Source organism: Rhinatrema bivittatum, chromosome 8 (assembly GCF_901001135.1).
Source record: "Rhinatrema bivittatum chromosome 8, aRhiBiv1.1, whole genome shotgun sequence".
Lineage (NCBI taxonomy): Eukaryota > Metazoa > Chordata > Amphibia > Gymnophiona > Rhinatrematidae > Rhinatrema > Rhinatrema bivittatum.
The window spans coordinates 171,042,547-171,060,672 of record NC_042622.1 but is presented as its reverse complement, the minus strand read 5'-3'; the positions used below and the strand labels follow the sequence as shown (position 1 = coordinate 171,060,672).

The 18,126-nt window shown below is 46.2% G+C and overlaps 1 protein-coding gene across 1 annotated transcript in view; it reads left to right on the top strand.

Annotated features, from left to right (window-relative positions):
• Nucleotides 1-5,647, top strand: part of LOC115097723 (transmembrane protein 211-like) — a 162,448-nt gene extending 156,801 nt beyond the window's left edge. The window contains exon 3 of the mRNA XM_029613723.1: nucleotides 2,637-5,647. Within this exon, the coding sequence (XP_029469583.1) occupies nucleotides 2,637-2,863 (227 nt within the window). The 3' untranslated portion in view covers nucleotides 2,864-5,647. The remainder of the gene's footprint in view (nucleotides 1-2,636) is intronic.
• Nucleotides 5,648-18,126: the final 12,479 nt, after the last annotated feature.

Sequence of the window (18,126 nt, the reverse complement as noted above, 5' to 3'; positions counted from 1 at the left end):
GCCGTCTTCTCTGGCGTCCCCGGACCGGCTTGGGAGCTGCCTCCTGCCATGCTCCACTGGTACTTTAGGGTGCGTGCGCCGCACGGCCCTCACTCTTATTTCCTACTTGTTGCAAACCTCAGGGGCGTCCCCCTGTGATGTCGTCATGCTGCCCGGATATTTAAAGCCTACGATGTTTGCTAGCCTTTGAGTTAGCAAGGGGAATCTTACGGATGGGATTCGCTCTCCGTACCCAGCTACTCTGCCTTTCCAATTTTCCATTGGACTCTTAACGCTAATGGGGTACCCACTCCTCGGGGGCCTCACTTGCTTTTCAGTTTGCTATCAGGAAACCGGTACTCTCTCCTCGAGGGCCCATATTCCCTATCTAGCTGCCTGCTCCTACCTTCTATTCTGCCTGGAAGGATTTGCTATCTTCAACACCAGTGAGTACTACCATCTTCACCTCAGAGCTGTTCCCTGGAACCAGATACTCGCTCCTCGAGGGCCTGCCTCAGCTCCAGTCCTAGTGCCATCTCCTACATGGAACCGCTCTGTGAGTACATTACCTTCGAGCCTCTCAGCTCTCAGATACTCGCTCCTCGAGGGCCTGCTCTCCCTATCCTGGGGTTCTCCATACTGGGGCTTTGTGCATATTCCACTATACTCATTATTCTCAGTTCTTTCCACTACAGCACTGCTACCGGAGGAGTCGCTGTTCCAGCGCCTGAGGGATACTAGGCCAGCCGGGCTACTTCTACTGCTCACTACTGCCATCTCTGGTGGCTTCACCACATTGTCTAACAAAAGATCAATTTCTGTGTTTGTGTGTCCTAAGCTGAGCCATGCCCCTCATGGGACTTCCCCCCGTGGGCATGGTCAGCTGCCACAGTGTCCAAGGCTCCACCCAAACCTCACTAATTATAACAGGAACTTCAGGAGCCTCTGAAGTGACGTCTTCCACAGGGGAGTCGGCAGGGTGTGAAGTGGCTCTGGCAAATCTGAGAGTCCACGATGATGAGATGTTTCCAAAGAAGCAAAGGAAGAAAGCGATTCGGATCTTCGTGAAGAAGATGGACTTTCTTCTATTTATAACACCAAAGGTGAAGGACTTTTTTTTCTTTTGTGTCCTGTGTGATGCTTCTTAGGTGTATATCTTGGATGCATCAGCCGTAAAGGCTGTGCGCCATGTTGCTTCAGCACCGATGCAGTGTCTTGAGTGTGTCGATGCGTGGAGTCGATGTGTCGGAGCGCTGGTGCTCCAGTGCGTTTATGTTACTTCAATGCTTTAGATTTTCGATGCAGTGAAGTTTCTTCGACGCATTTGAGCGTCGGAGGTGCGTCGACATTACAAGCCATTGACGCATGCGACACAAATTGCGTCCCCAGCGCATCTCCCGAGTCTGCGCGTGCTGGGTCGGTAATTTTTTACTTTTCTTTGGACTAGGAGGGTCCGCAGAAGTAGCCCTTCGATGACCCTGGGCTTTTGGAGTCGACTGCGGTCCCAGAGCCGACTTAACTTAAGATCCAGAGGGGGCATACGAGCCCGATGCTCCCTGTCTCAAACGGGCAGTTTTTTTTCAGCCTTCTGGTGCTGAGCCCGTGGGGACATGTGGCCGCAGTCCGGGCAGTTAGGCTGGTCATGTCTAGGACCAAGGCATAAATAGCAAAATTGATGTCTGTCCGACACACATTACTTTTCCACATTCACAAAACTTGAAACCTGGTCTAGGCATGTTTAGTGAAGGGAGAATCTTTTTCCAAGGTTTAAAACAGTTTCCTGTTAGATTTTTTTCCTCAGAAGTTTTCTTTTCCTTACTGAGAGAAGAGCTCCGTGTGCCCTCAGTTGCGCGGAAAAAAACGGACTGAGGAGCTGCGAGGAGACACGGCTGGTATGCAGGGAGGAACACCTCACCAAAAGACTTTGGGTGATCTTAGAGAGCTCCGCCACCTAGTGGCACGGAGGACGTACCCAGACAGCATGGCTAATTCAGCTGCTTATCTATGGGAGCAATGCAGATAGCACTAGTCTATACAGTACTGCTGTTACCTAGCTCAATTTTTCTGAATTTCACCAGTACTTCTTTACCCTCCAAGACAAGTAAAACTGTCCACTCTTGGAATATTTGCATAGGGCAGCTGCAGTATCTTGATTAAAGAGTTTATGGACAATTAACACTTCTTCCTTTAGGACTTGCAGCCTGCTCAATCAAAGAATTTATATCTTAGAATATCCTAGTATTTCCAAAAATGACATATCCCAGTTTGTTAGTCATTTAATATACATTAAGAGTTATTTTATAACTTCTTACATAGGGTTAAAGTCTGTAGGTACTTTTACTCACAGACTTAAGTATGCTTTGAAAATTTGGGCTAATGTGAATAAGTCTGCTTTGAAAATGTATGGGTTTGCACCCAAGCAGATGCAACTTTGTGGATGTAAATATACACGCATATGTTTGACAACTGAAAAGCATATACATAAATCCTTTCCCCACCTCAAATGCTTACTTCGACTAAGGGTAAAATTATCGGGTTTCATGCTTACTTTCGGCCACAGAAAGCCTAAGCTGATTTTCAAAGCATGATGAAAATAAAGATTAAATGTTTTGAAATTAGAAATATTTCTTAAAGTAATCCAATTTCTTCTCCCACAGTGTTCATCATGGCTTCTGGGCTTTTGGTTTATCCTTTTGGCCTCAATTCTGCAACCGTGAAGAAATACTGTGAGAATTCAAGCATCTACTATGCAGGAGACTGCCAGATTGGATGGGGGTACATGCTGGCAATCGTTGGAGTCATGTTGTCTGTCTTTTTGCCATTTTTTGCAAAATACGCACCAAGAGAGCACATATCTCTCACACCCATACCTACCATTTTATAGTATTTATTAGTACAGAAAGAACATTCTTGTGTAAATCAAACAGGCAGATGGTATTAGAGCACTTCATTTTAGATGTACTGCTAAACAAAAAAAGGTCAAACTCAAAGACCAAAAGTGCATTGCTCGTCTTCCTTAAGCATGGTAACAATCTGGGAATCAAATAAGATTAACTAGCAGTCTTTCTGCTGATCTTAATATGTATGGATTTTTAATGCCATAGATTTTGTTTACCCTCAACAAAGATCTGCCTACCTCCCAAACTATTTCTTTGTATATCTCACAAACAACACTTTTGAAAACCTAAGTTTAACTTTTTATATGTCCTTGGATACAATTTTAACTTTTTGGGAATCCAGTGATACACCTTGCAGCTAATTGTTGGTAAAATGAATGGAGCAACTCTGATTTATGGAGGTCTCTAATAAAGCTGTGAATTGTTGATCACTATGTATAAATATGCAAGAATACGCTCTCCTTCTGTATCTGTGCACATTCAGTAATCTACATGAATGACACACTTTAAACATGTCTTCTAAGAACTGTTTTAATACTTAGATATACTGAATATATAATAACTGCTGTATATTTTATTGAGCATACTGTTACAAGGAATTCAAGTTTCCAAAGATCTCAAATTAGTAGCCACTTTTCAACAAAACTGAAACAAAACTAATAAATCCATTAAAAAATTTGGATCAAATGAATCTAGTTTAAAATAGCACTTAAAATTATTATTTTGCATGAAGTATTATAACATTTGTTGAACAAATGTGGTTTCCACTTCTGAAAAATGAATGTGCATATTTTATTTATTTTTCTCAGAGTAAAAAACTTTGCTACAGGAAAACTGAATTATTGTTTATTTCTGGTGGTAAAAGATTAGGTACATCACAATAACATAAATGTTACATACATTTAAAGTCTTACATAAAATACTGCATAAATTAGGTAAACAGACTGCTGTATCAATTGTATTTCCAGTGACATTGGTGAAATCTGAGCTTAATGAAGCTGGTTCCATTGACATCAAGGACTCACACAAATGCACCATTTGCCTTAAACAAAGGACTGATCAGGTTTAACTTACTATTAATTCATTACCATTAGATTCCATTTTGAAAAACAGAAATTTCAGACTGTTCTTGGAAGCTGAAGTTATTTTGTATGAATGTTTACTAGTAAGTTTAGTATTTAAAAGTTTATTTTACACATAAAACATTTTACATTTTGTGCATCTGGTCTTAATTAATCTGTAAAACAGGTAAGTGTCTGATCTAGTTTGTTATCATCATGATTTACCAAGAACAACAAATAATTGGTTTAATTTTGCATCCAGTACAACAATGCCCATTAACGAAAAGCAAATCTTCATGATTTATATGTGATCCTACTTATAGTTAATCTTATTTCCACTTTTATGAAAAATGTGTACTGAGGGGAGATGTAGAATGCTGGGGATAGATCAGAACACTGAAGCAGCAAAACAAACACCGTGGTCCTAAACTAAATTTAAATATTATGCTTCTTTGGATGCTTTATACACCAGGAGTCTTCAAGTCAGCTGAGTTATTAAGGTGCATAAAACATTGTTAGAAGATAAGCATTTAGGTTTAAAGTAGGCCTTTTTTCATTAATTATTAACTAAATAAAATGAAATACCATAAACTGTTTGTTTGTTAATTAGACTTCAAAAGTAACATCAAACATAACAATTATTTTCTAAAGAAGTTTAGTGTGTTCTGTATTGTGGGAACCAATATGTGACAAAAATAAGTCACTTCAAGTTACCAATTCACAAACAAAGCATAAGATTTTACAATCCAGTTATGAAGTTAAAATGAAAGCGACAGATCATGTGTGGTTCAGGCACAATGAAAGCAACTACTAAAGTATTCAAAAAATAATGCAACATATCAGGCAAGATTACATCCTTTTATCTGTATTGAACTTTTTTTTGATATATCTTTGATCGTAATTTTCTGCAATATGTTGGAATATTTCCTGTATAAATCAGAAAAAATTAACTGTTAATTAAACAGGCAAAAATTAAACCATAACTGAGTAAAAGAGGGTTTATACCTTTCTTTCCTAGCCAACCTGTGCCTTTATAATAGAACAATGAAACAATTAACATTTAAAATAAATTTTCATCAAACACTGAAAAATGTATGTTGTGTAAATGTTATTTTTTTCTGTACTTCTGTGTAATGTTTGCACTTGTTCTGTGAAACTTCTGTTACAAAGTGATTTGTCAGTACTAAATAAAGCATTCTGAAATATTTTGAAATCTGCCCCTTGTTTTTTAACTTATATCCCAAACATATTTTAATTCATTTTTGTAAGAAAGAAGTCTAAAGAGATTCATTAGAAATACATTTTATAGCACTGAGAAATCACTTTTCATTGAAGATTGTGAGTTAAAAATGTGTACAGTAATTTTCTTGTTATTAAATTAAACAAAACAAAATAATTACCATTTCAAATTCAACTTTTATTCTACAAATATCATTTTTAACTAAAAGCTGTATTTTTTATTAATATGTTTTTGAGTTAACTGACTCCTTTCTAGAATATAAGTGTTTTCTTTATTTAATCTGTTGAATAAATTTCATATTTCTTTTTTAATGTGAAAATTTACAATTGTCAACACTGTATAATAAAATTGATCACCTTCTTCACAAATTAATCATTTTAGTTATTTTTTAGCATAGCTTTTGAGGTTAGATCTGGGAATGCAGCAGATATTGCAAGAGACTGAGTTACTTAAACATGATCTTAAAACTTAATGAGAATCTGTGGTCCAGCCCAATACATTAAGCTACTGTATCAACTTTGGAAAAATATTTCTTACATAGTGTTCTATACATGCTCTTATAGTAAATGCAGAATGTACTCCTACCCCATAATTTCCTCTCTTTGAATCCTGCTATACCAGGTTTCTCTCACTACTATAGATGGAGACAAGAGAACATAAGAAATCGCCATGCTGGGTCAGACCAAGGGTCCATCAAGCCCAGCATCCTGTTTCCAACAGAAGCCATACCAAGTCACAGGAACCTGGCAAGTACCCAAACACTAAGAAGATCCCATGCTACTGATGCCAGTAATAGCAGAGGCCATTCCCTAGGTCAACTTGATTAATAGCAGTTAATGGATTTTTCCTTCAAGAACTTATCCACACCTTTTTTAAACCCAGCTACACTAACTGTACTAACCACATCTTCTGGCAAGAAATTCCAGAGCTTAATTGTGCATTGAGTGAAAACGAATTTTCTCCGATTAGTCTTAAATGTACCACTTGCTAACTTCATGGAGTGCCCCCTAGTCCTTCTATTCTCCAAAAGTGTAAATAACTGATTCACATCTTCTCGTTCAAGACCTCTCATGATTTTAAAGACCTCTATCATATACCCCTCAGCCGTATCTTCTCCAAGCTGAACAGCCCTAACCTCTTCAGCCTTTCCTCATAGGGGAGCTGTTCCATCCCCTTTATCATTTTAGTCACTCTTCTCTGTACCTTCTCCATCACAACTATATCTTTTTTGAGATGCGGCAACCAGAATTGTACACAGTATTCAAGGTGCGGACACACCTTTTTCTGTAACATCATCACTTATAGTTACCATGATACAGCTCTAGCAAAAATGAAATATTTTTATGTCAAAGTCAAGGAAGCAAAACTAACAACTGATTCAAAATCTTAATTGTTATATAATTTGAAACACAAAGGATCCTCCAAAGAAACAATCCTTCCAAACTTTTCTTGGATTAATGAAGAGGAAGAAAAAGAAAAAAAGGAAGCGAAAAGTAAACTTGTGGTTGCCTCTTATCATTCTCTGTAAACTGAGGCATTGCTTCAGAGACTGTGCAGGGCCAACTTCCTAGGAGGATCCTGATCTGCTGTAGTAGAATTCAAGGAAAGGAAATAATCAGGTAAAACTACATTTCTCCTTCTTTATCATCCTGTTACACTGGTCCAGACCTGCAGTAGGTACCCAAGTCCAATTAATCTGGGAGGGAAGAAGTTAGGGCCACCCTGAGAACACCAGTTCCAAAGGCTGTGTCCTCTTTTGCATGATCATCCAGACTGAAATGTTTAGTGAAAGAATGTAAGGAAGATCAAGTAACTGCCTTACAATCATCCACCAGGGTAAGAGTGGAAGTGCTGCCGAAGAAAAACTGAGTTTTTACTGAGTGTGCCCAAAGGACCTCTAAATAAAAATGCTGAATCAATTGCTTCTTTTTTTAAATCAATTCCTTTAAAAAAAATCTGGCCAAAGAGGTTTTAGAAGCTGTGTTGCCCTTACAAAGCACTATAATCAAAACAATCTGTTAGATTTCAAAAACAAGGATAAAGACTACTAAAAACCTAAGAAGAACCCGATGTACATCCAATAATTTATTTATTTATTTATTAACTTTTATTTACCGACATTCGTGAAGCACATCATGCCGGTTTACAAAGAACTCAGGCGGGAAATACAATGAAACAATATAACAATATAACAATAACACATTAATAACAGAACCAAAAATCTGAATACAACGAGAACCAAAGGATCAATGATAACGGGGGGAGGAAGGGGGAGGGAGCAATGGAGGAGGATAGGCAGGGGGCAGGTTATGGGGAGGGAGGGAGGGTATTCACTAGGATATGGTTTATTTAAGGGGAAACTGGAGGTGCAAAAGAGAGAGAGGTGTACTCGGGGAGATGATAACGGCCAGGAGGCCCAAGGATCTAGGGATGGCTAGGGGGGGGGGAGAGGGGGTGGGGATGGGTCGGGCGAAGGGGGGGTAGGGGTAAGTGACAAGGGCAGGGGGGGCTGGGAGGTGTGGAGAAAAGTCGGGCAGGTGGATCTGGGGGAGACACTCCAGTCTTGTGAACAGCAGTCTTGTGAACAGCAGTCTTGTGAACAGCAGTAGAGATAGTGTCTGATTTAAATGAAACATAGAAACCAGTCTACATAAAAAGAACTAGTCTATAAGATACTGAAAACAATGAGAAGACCAGACAAGGATTTCTGTAAGATAAGACTTGTAAATTCATAAATAATTTTAGATGAACAAATAGTTGAAAAAAATCATCTTCAGCGATAAATCCTACAGAGAATCGATTCACCTTGTGGTTCTGTGAGGATGCAAACAGATCTACGTTCGGCTGACCCCACTGGTGGAAGATCCTGGTCCGCTACACAGGGGTTCAAGGGACCACTCGTGGGGCTGGAATGTCCGGCTGAGGCAGTCTGCTACCACATTCTCGGTGCCTGCCAAGTACACGGCCTGCAGGAGCATGGAACATGACAGGGCCCAGGCCCAAATCTGCACCGCCTCTTGGCAGAGGAGATAAGAGCCTGTGCCTCCCTATTTGTTCACATACCACATGGCTACCTGGTTGTCCATCTGGATCAAGACGACCTTGTTGGACAGGCAGTCCTGGAATGCGTAGAGGGCATACTGCATCACCCGGAGTTCCAGGATACCCCTTGTGTTTGTAGGCCATTGACATGGGCTCCCCAGCCTAGGTTGGAGGTGTCCGTGGTCAAGGTCACCTGAGCAGCCGGGGGCTGAAAGGGAAGTCCTTTGCTCAAGTTGGATTCCTCTGCTCACCAGGCGAGGGAGAGCTGGAGTGGATTGGTTATCTGGACCATTGCCGAAAGTTTCTGAGTGGCTTAGTGCCACTGAGACCGCAGGGTCCATTGCATGACCTTCATGGCTAGGCGGGCCATTGGGGTGATGTGCACCGATGATGCCATGTGGCCACTTTTCCACTGAAAGTCGGAAGGGAATGGTTTCCGCCATCTCCCTGACAAAACTTGCGAAGGAGAGATCCTCTGGAGGGAAGCGCCATCTCTCTTCTGTGAGGGAAGGCTCTGACAGAAGGTCTTCGGAGGCCTTCGAGGAATGCTCAGATGAGGCGCCCCCCCATGGGTCATAGGGGGACTCCTCCTCACTGGCAAAGTGCCTGGGTCGAGAAGGGAGGCTAAAACCCAGAGTAAGGGGTGTGGGCACTGATGATCAGTGAAGTGGAACCGGCAGCGGTGGTGCCGCCACCGAGGGCACCGGGAACTGTGAGGGACGTCGGGGCATCGGAAGGCCCAATAGCCCGGGGATGGGATCCGTCATCGGCGGCTCTGCCCGTGGAGATGGGTGAGGAGCTGCATCTTCCTCCTCTGAGGAGCCCAAAATCAGGATTGAGATGGGAGGAGGCACCGGTGGTTGGCAAGGCACGAGGGGTCCACCGGCACAGGCTGCGTTGGCAAGGCACCGAGCAGTACATCTAGTCTTTCCAGGAGAAGTGCCACCATGAAGGGTGCCAGTTCCGATGCCGGTATGGGGGCCAGCGTCGGTGGTGGCTGAAAGCCCCAAAGGGCATTAAGCACTGCCTGTTGGACCACGCAGTCCAACTACTCTCGGAATGAGGGTACTGAGAAAACTGACCCTGGAGTAGGAGGCAGGATGGGTGTCACCGGAGCGTCCATGGGGGTCCATTGGCGGCTCAGTGCCTGGCACCGATATCGGTGGGGAACGCTCTGGGCTCCCGGGTCCAGAGGAGGATGGGGCCTCCTCTCCCCAGGGCCTCTTCGGAGGGGGCTCGGCTGAAGCCGATGCCACTATGGTGTCAGTGCCGGCACTGGACAGTGATGACTGTTGGTGCCGGTGTTTCCCACAGTGCTCAGCCTGGTCCTTCTCTGGCACTGAGGACAATGATGCCGAAGTCTTCAACTGACTTGATGCCGGTGAGGGGCGGTTTCCCACTCCTCGGTCTTCTCGACGGGGCTTTGATGGGGAAGGTCCCAAGTCAGTTTGGTCCCCACGACTTGATGCACCCATCATCGGAGTCGATAGAGCAGATTGCTTGGAACCAAACAAGTGCTCCATCTTGTCCAGGTGGGTGTGCCGGCCTTTGGGGGTCAACTGAGCACAGCTGGGACACCGATGGTCGTCATGGGAAGGCCCGAGACACAGGACGCAGACGTCATGTGGGTTCGTTATGGACATAATCCGCAAACACTCCAAGAACTTCCGAAAACCGGTCACCATGATAAAAAGAGGAGGCATGCGGTTGGTGGCCGTTGGCCATTGGGAGATAGACAGCCAGGAACTGACCGTAAAAGCACGAAACAGACTTACCATATGCCGGAGGAATCAGTGCGTGATGGGGGACCCCGGGGCGGGGAAAAACTTGAAGAAAAACTTCTAATTATTCCGTGAGGAAAGTGTGAGGAAAGAAATTCTCACAAAGCTCCACTAACCGCGAGGCAACAGCTGTGTGGAAAAAAAGAGACTGAAGGAGGACCCCATGTGACCACGGGGTTGGTGGCATGCTCAGTGTGCCAGTCAAAGTTCTAGAAAGTTTGACAAAAGTGTTCCGTGACAGGGCTCCATCTGATGATGTCACCCATCTGTGAAGACTACCATCCTGCTTGTCCTGGGAGAATCATACTTCCAGTCACAACTCAAGAACCAGAGAGCATTGGTATTCTTGTGCATTGACATTAGGATCATATGTGGAGGTTCCCATTGATCCACTTTCTTCTAAACATTCTCCCGGCTGAGCTCCCACTCTCTGGGAACCAATACATCTCTGAAGAGAGAGACAGACTGGATGTTTCCCAGGTCCATAATATGAGTTGTGGAAGTTCCATAACATTTTGCTCTGCTCATTGAAAAATAGAAGTTTGTTTACTTGGAGACTCCTCAATTCCGGATACCTTCCTGTCTGTTTAAATAAGCCACTGCCATTGTCTTCACCAAAGACAAGTGATGCAGAGGAGGAAATGCAGCAAAACCAATCTGAAAATTCTGGTTTCCTGCCTGCTGATGGAACACGAGCCCTCCAGGGTGACCAGAGCCCCTGAGCAACCTGGTCCTGATAAAGGGTTCCTCACCCCAACAATCTTGCATCTGCTTTGAGGAGCACCCACTGAGGAGGTTTTAGTCTCATTCACCTCAGCAAATTCAGTGGCATTGATTTCTATACAGGATTTGCCTCCCTGACCTTGAGAAAGGAAAGCAATTTTTGAAGTTCTGAGACCAAGGGGACCATCAAGACAGATGGAAAAACAGAGGACACATATGGATCCTGGCCCACTGAATCAAATCTAAGGAGGCTGCCATGAGGCCCAGGAGCTGTAGCTAATTCTAAGCTCTAGGAGCCCTCTGAGCAATAAATCTCTCTTCCCAACTCACAATTATTACCACTCTTTCCTAAGTCAGAGAGGTTTAACCTGCTTTGAACTATTCTCAGATTTCCCCTTAGGTAATCTAAAGCCTTTCCTCTTTCATTCAGAAACCTGCAATTCTGAATGAAGGAGGAAAGACTCTGGATGACCTATGGATTTCTTGCAGATTAGGGTTCCACATTGGAATTTCCACATGAAAAACTGATGACCTAAGGGACATAACCCCCTGAGATATGAGAGGATATTTTTTTAACAAACAGACAGAAGACAGAGTCATTCTCACTCTGATGCCACCCATACATCCTCTAAGGACAGATAACTATCTACGTCTAAGTTTTCCTTCAGGACAGAAAAAATTGGTGTACTCTCCTACAGAGTGCCCTGCTCCAAACACCATTATTGATAATTAGGCTCCTACTGCCACTTTACTTCCAGCAGCTGAAATGACCAGGGCAGAGCTATGATCCATGGTGGGTGTGCCCCCCCCCCCCCCCCCCCACTTCACCAAGCTTTTATAAACATAGAAGCCTGTTGTAAAATGCAAAAAACTGTCTAGGGAGAAATCCCTAGAGAGAAAGAGTAGGCACCTGGCATAGCTTCAGCACAGATTTGCCCCACACGGGAGAACACTACGGACCCCCTCCCCCAAGGATGCAAGGCCTCAGCTCAGATAAAATGATGGTGTTACAGTTTCACCTGCTACACAGCCTCATAATACCCTATGACGCCTCCCCACTAACAGAGGTCTCCTTGGAGCTCTGTTTTGTGCTATCCCTATCATCTCTGTATCAGTTCGATTTTTCATGTAAAACGTTGTTATACCTGTAAACCGGAGTGAAGGCCAGCACCAAACTTCGGTATAAAAAAAACATATAAATAAATCTCATCAAGCTCAGCCTATGGTGAGCCTCCTAGTCACCAGGATTCCTCAGTGAACCATGTCTCCTGCCTTGCCAAGCTCCTCTCCTTGCCTGAACCACACCCAAGCCTCAGCCCTACATAATCCAGCCTTGCCAAACCCCCCCTCGCTTTTGCATTGAGTCATCCTTGGCTCCTTGATCTAATCACTGTTGCTTGCAGCCTACCATTGCCTATCCTTGTCTTGTAGCCTTCATGTTCCATGCCTTGCCTTCTGGCCCAAGAGATTTCCTGCTCCTTGCCTTGCAGTCTAAGGGCTTTCTTATCCTTGCCTTGCCTTCTGGCCTATCTAGACCTTTCGATTATTTTTCCCCTCAGGGCCTTCCCTGCCTAACAGTGCCTTCGGGCCTTTATGTTCCATGTTGTCCTTGTCTCGCCCTGTCCTTAGTCTAGTTCCTATTCCAGTCCTTTCCTGCACTTAAGTCTCAGTTCCAGTCCTTGCCTACTCTCAAGCTCCAGTTCCAGTCCTTGCCTGCACGCAAGATCCAGTTCCAGTCCTTGCTTTCACTCAGCCTAATTTCCATCCCTTACCTGCATTCTTTTCTTGTCCAAGCCTCAGTTCCAGCCCTTACCTGCACTGTTAATCTCCAAGCCTTGCTCCAGCTTTACCAGCCTGTCCAAACCTTACTCCAGCCTTACCAGCATGTTCAAGCCTTACTCCAGACTCATCATGATGTGCTGTCGCCGCTAGAGGTGTGAATCATGTGATCGATCGTCTTAACGATCGATTTTGGCTGGGGGGGGGAGGGAAATCTTATCGTCGTGTTTTAAAAAAAAATAAAAAATCGTTAAAAATCGTAAATCGGGGGAGGACGGGAAAACCGGCACACCAAAAAAACCCTAAAACCCACCCCGAACCTTTAAAACAAATCCCCCACCCTCCTGAACCCCCCCAAAATGTTTTAAATTACCTGGGGTCCAGTGGGGGGGTCCCGACGCGATCTCCCGTATGACATAGTGAGGGCAAAGGTAGCGCCGGCGCCATTTTGAAGATTGGCAATACGGCCCGCGTGCAGGTCGCTCCCGGACCCCCGCTGGACTTTTGGCAAGTCTTGTGGGGGTCAGGAGGCCCCCCCAAGCTGGCCAAAAGTCCCTGGGGGTCCAGCGGGGGTGATCTCCTGCACGCGTGACGTAGGGAGCCAGGAACCAAAATGGCGCTGGCACTACCTTTGCCCTGTCACATGATAAGGGCAAAGGGCCACCGGCGCCATTTCTCAACGCAGCCATGGCCAGAGAGAGAGGGAGATCGCGTCGGGACCCCAGGTAATTTAAAACATTTTGGGGGGTTCGGGAGGGTGGGGGATTTGTTTTAAAGGTTCGGGGTGGGTTTTAGGGTTTTTTTGGTGTGCCGGTTTTCTCGCGCCCTGTTTAACGATACAATACAAATGCCCCTGACGATAAATCGGGGGCATTTGTATTGTATCGTGCACTCTAACGATTTTGGACGATTGATTCACATCCCTAGTCGCCGCAAAGACCCTCTGGCCCCCAGAACCCAAGGGCTCAACCTGTGAGGGAGGGAGCTAGTTAGGCAGAAGACTAACCCTAGTCTTGCCCTACAATCCTGTGCCACTTCAAGGGTGGTGGTCCCTACATCCTGTTATGTTTTTATAAGGATGTGAACCCTGGGCAGAGGTGAGAGGTGTCTCCGCCCACAGGCAGGAACCCTGTGGGCCTCACTGTTGGAAGGCGCGGTCTCAGTGGCGTAGGACACAGCTAGAGCGGGAGACATTATTAAGAAGGAAGGAAAGCAAAGCCCGCTGAGTGAGAGATAAAAGTACAATTCTGAGCAAGGGAAATACCCAGGATGAAACCTCTGATGTGAGGATCTGGTAGTGGCCCGCAGAGCGGTGTACGCCAGGAAGTTCCTTCTGAAGTGTAGCAATACCTCAGATGTGTAGATCCGGTAGTGGCCCGCGGAGTGGGGTACACCGAGGAAGTTCCTTCTGAAGTGTAGAAATACCTTAGATGTGTAGATCTTGTAGTGGCCCGCATAGCGGGGTACGCCGTGGATGTCTATTCAGAGTTGACGATGATGATGCAGTCTGAAGTGCAGGAACATGGAGAAGATCCTGTAGTGGATGAGGCATCAAACTGCAGCACAGGTATACTGGAGCAACTCCTACTAAGAAGGCACGGTAGTGGCCCGAGGCACAGGGTACACCGCAGAGAGTCTTTAGTAGGGAAGATGTTGTAGAGATTCGTAGTAGATACTCACAGAAGGAGGTTCCAGGAGAGTGTCCCGAGAAGCGGAACAGGCAGCGGTCCAAGGCAGGAAGGCCCTCTGAGGAGCGGATAGCCAAGAACGCGGAAGGGCCCCAGAGGAGCGGGTACCCAGAGCGTTCTGATGCCAAATAGGAACTGGAACCAGAAGTCCCATAATAGAGTGGATTCAGCAAAGAGTGAACTCCTTGCTAACTCGTTGAAGCGTAGGGCCAGTCAGCTTAAGTACTGTAGCGGGTTGACGTCATCTGGAGGGGACGCCCCCGAGGTTCCCGCCATGGTGTGTACAAAGGTGGCCCATGCACGCGTGCACCTATGTGATTCCAGAAACAAGATGGCAGTCGGGAGTGCCTGCGCTGACCGGGAATGCCGAGCTGGCCGGCACTGGTTAGCGGAGGCCGCCATTCGGCCAAGAATCGATAATGCAGCAAAGAAAGAGTTGAGCCTGGGAGGTTGCAGCTGTCTGCGACTGACGGGCAAAACAGTACCCCCCTTCTTAGGGCCCCTCCCCGGGGGTTTTGGTTTCCTAGGATGTGCAATGTGGAATTGTCTAATCAAATCCTTGTCGAGGATGTTGCTTGCAGGCTCCCTACTATTTTCCTCCGGACCAAATCCCTCCCATGATAGGAGGTACTCCCAGCGCCTTCCGTGTTTCCTGACATCAAGTATACCCTTGACCTGATACGTGATGTCCTCTTCAGCAGTAAGAGGTTGAGGTCCAGGTGTCTTTTTCGAGAATTGTGACAAGATGAGCAGTTTTAGCAGGGAGATGTGGAAGGCGTTGTGTATCTGAAGAGAAGAGGGTAACTGCAGGGTGTAAGTGACTGGACCCAGGCAGCGACGTACTGTGAAAAGCCCTATGTATCTGGGAGCCAATCGAGCAGAGGGCAGTTTTAGGCGGATGAAGAGGGTACTGAGCCATACTTTGTCTCTGGGTTGTAACTGCGGGGCTGCTCGGTGATGGGCATCATAGAACTTCTTAGCTCTTTGTCCAGCCTTTTGAAGAAATTCTTTAGTATGTTCCCAGAGTTGGTGTAGTTCTTGCGCCGAGGCTTGGGCTGCAGGAATGACACTAACAAAGGCACTGGCAGAGGAGGTAGAGGTTGACGCCCATAGATTACTTGAAAAGGTGATGATCCTGTCGAAGCTGAGTGATGGTAATTCAGTGCAAATTCAGCCCAGGGGAGCAGCTCGGATCGGTCGTCTTGTCTGGAGTTGACATAAGCCCGGATAAACTGTTTTAGCGTGCGATTCATCCTCTCTGTCTGTCCGTTAGCCTGCGGATGATACGCTGATGTAAGACCCACGGAGATGTCAAATTTCTGACATAGGGATCTCCAGAACTTCGCTGTAAATTGAACTCCCCGGTCAGATAGGATGTGTTTAGGCAGGCCATGGAGACGAAAGATGTGGAGGATAAATAGCTTCGCTAACTCTGATGCAGAAGGTAACCCGGGTAATGCCACGAAATGAGCCATTTTAGAAAAGCGGTTTACAGTGACCCAGATGGTATTGTTGCCGTTAGATACTGGTAAGTCAACAATAAAGTCCGTGGCCACATGAGTCCATGGTTCACTGGGAGCGGTTGGAGAAGTCCCCAAGGACGGCCAACCAGTGGGTTCTGTCTAGCGCAGGTAGGACACGACTCCATGTAGGCCCGGACATCTTCTTTATGGAGGGCCACCAATAAAACCTTTGTAGTGTGGCGAGCGTTCTGGATTGTCCAGGATGACCTGCGAGCAGAGAATGATGTGCCCATTTGAGTATCGTCTTCCTGAGAGTTCGGGGCACCACCGTCTTCCCTGCTTGAACCGTGTGGGTAGCAGAGAGAAGGACCCTAGTAGGGTCAATGATATGACGTGGAGTATCAGGTACATCTTCCGTCGAAAAGGAACGGGAGAGCCCGTCAGCATGGGTGTTCTTGTCCGCTGGGCGGTACTTCAAAAGAAAATCGAAGCAGTTAAAAAATAGGGACCAGCGGCCCTGTCTGTGATTCAGATGTTGCGCATGACATAAGTATTCAAGGTTTTTGTGGTCGGTGTAAACCGTGATTTGATATTGTGCACCTTCGAGCCAAGGGCGCCATTCTTCAAACACCAATTTAATCACTAGTAACTCCTTGTCTCCTATCCCGTAGTTTCGCTCGGCAGGGGAGAAACGTCGAGAGAAAAAGGAAGAAGGGTGTAAGGTGTGGTTGTCCGAATGTTGACTAAGAACTGCACCAACCCCGATGTCAGACGCATCCACCTCGAGGATGAAAGGTCGTTGGGGATCTGGGTGACAAAGACATAGTTCTTGAAGAAACGTCTTCTTGAGTTCTTGGAATGCGTTCACGGCCTCTGGAGACCATTGAGAGGGATTGGCTCCCTTTTGCGTCATGCCAGTAAGGGGCGCGGTCAAGGTGGAATAGTGATGAATGAATGATCTGTAGTAGTTGGTGAATCCGAGGAATCTGCGCAGAGCCTTAAGTGCAGTTGGTTGGGGCCAGTCCTGAATGCTCTTGGTTTTCTGTGGGTCCAACTGGAACCCCTGGCTGGATACTACATACCCTAAAAAGGTAACAGATTCCTGGTGAAAAGAGCACTTCTCTGATTTGGTGTATAGATGATTATCTCTTAATCTCTGCAACTTTAGCGACATCTGCTTGATAACTCTGGAGGTTTTGAGACAAGACCAGTATGTCGTCTAGATATACTACTATGCAGATATAAAGCATGTCCCTGAAGATTTCATTCATCATGTTTTGAAACACGGCCGAGGTGTTGCAAAGGCCAAAGGTGTTATGGTTCTGGCCACGAGCACCGCGACCAGACCCGACCAGACCCTTACCTCCGTGTTCCTGGACCTGTTCCCGCTTCTGTTGGCCTAGTTCGCAGCCTGTTTGGCGGCATCCCCGCGAGGGCCGCCCCGCCGGGAAGCCTCCCATGGATGCCCTGCCTCTAGGCACTTGGGCGCTTTTCTAGGCCGTTTCCCGCCAGTGGTGACTCCGCCCAGTTCCTGACGTCAGACGCTGCGGCCTTGATAAGCCGGCCGCGGACACTCAGTCTTGGCCTTGCAACCGGCCTACCAACCGGTTCCCTGTTGCTCCATGCCCCGGAGTGAGCTGCCTTTGGAACTCGCTTCGTTCCTGCTTGCCTGCTACAGTACCTGCTTGGTTCCTGCTTGCCTGCTACAGTTCCTGCCTGGTTCCAGTACCCGAGTCTTGCTACAGTTCCTGCCTGGTTCCAGTACCCAAGTCTTGCTACAGTTCCTGCCTGGTTCCAGTACCCGAGTCTTGCTACAGTTCCTGCCTGGTTCCAGCATTCCAGTCTTGCTACAGTTCCTGTCTACTGTTCTAGTCTGGTTCCAGTTCTCAGTCCTGATCATCAACTTGCCTAAGTCCCAGCGGCTGGGCTCCTACGGGCTCCTCCCGGGGGGGCTTCGGCTTCCAAGGGTGAAGCCTCACCTAAGTCCCAGCAGCTGGGCTTCTATGGGCTCCTCCCGGGGGAGCACCAGCTTCCAGGGTGAAGAGCACCTCTGCGTCCTGCCTGAACATCTGCCTGCCGGCCTGCGGTGCACCAGAGACATTGAATACCTTTCCCAGTCTCTTGCAGGTCGGCCCAAAGGTCCACTAAATTGAGGCTCCATAACAAAAGGGCATGACTAAATATTCAAAATGGCCATCGCGGATATTAAATGCTGTCTTCCATTCATTGCCCTGTCATATTCGGACCAAGTGATATGCCCCTTTGAGATCCAGCTTTGTGAATATTTTGGCTCCTTGGAGCCTATCAAAAAGTTCAGAGATCAATGGCAGCGGGTAGCGATCCCTCATAGTTATCTCATTTAGGCCGTGGTAGTCTATACATGGGCAAAGGGAGCCATCCTTCTTACCCACAAAAAAGAACCCTGCTCCAGCAGGAGATTTAGAAGGTCGAATGAAGCCCATCGCCAAGTTCT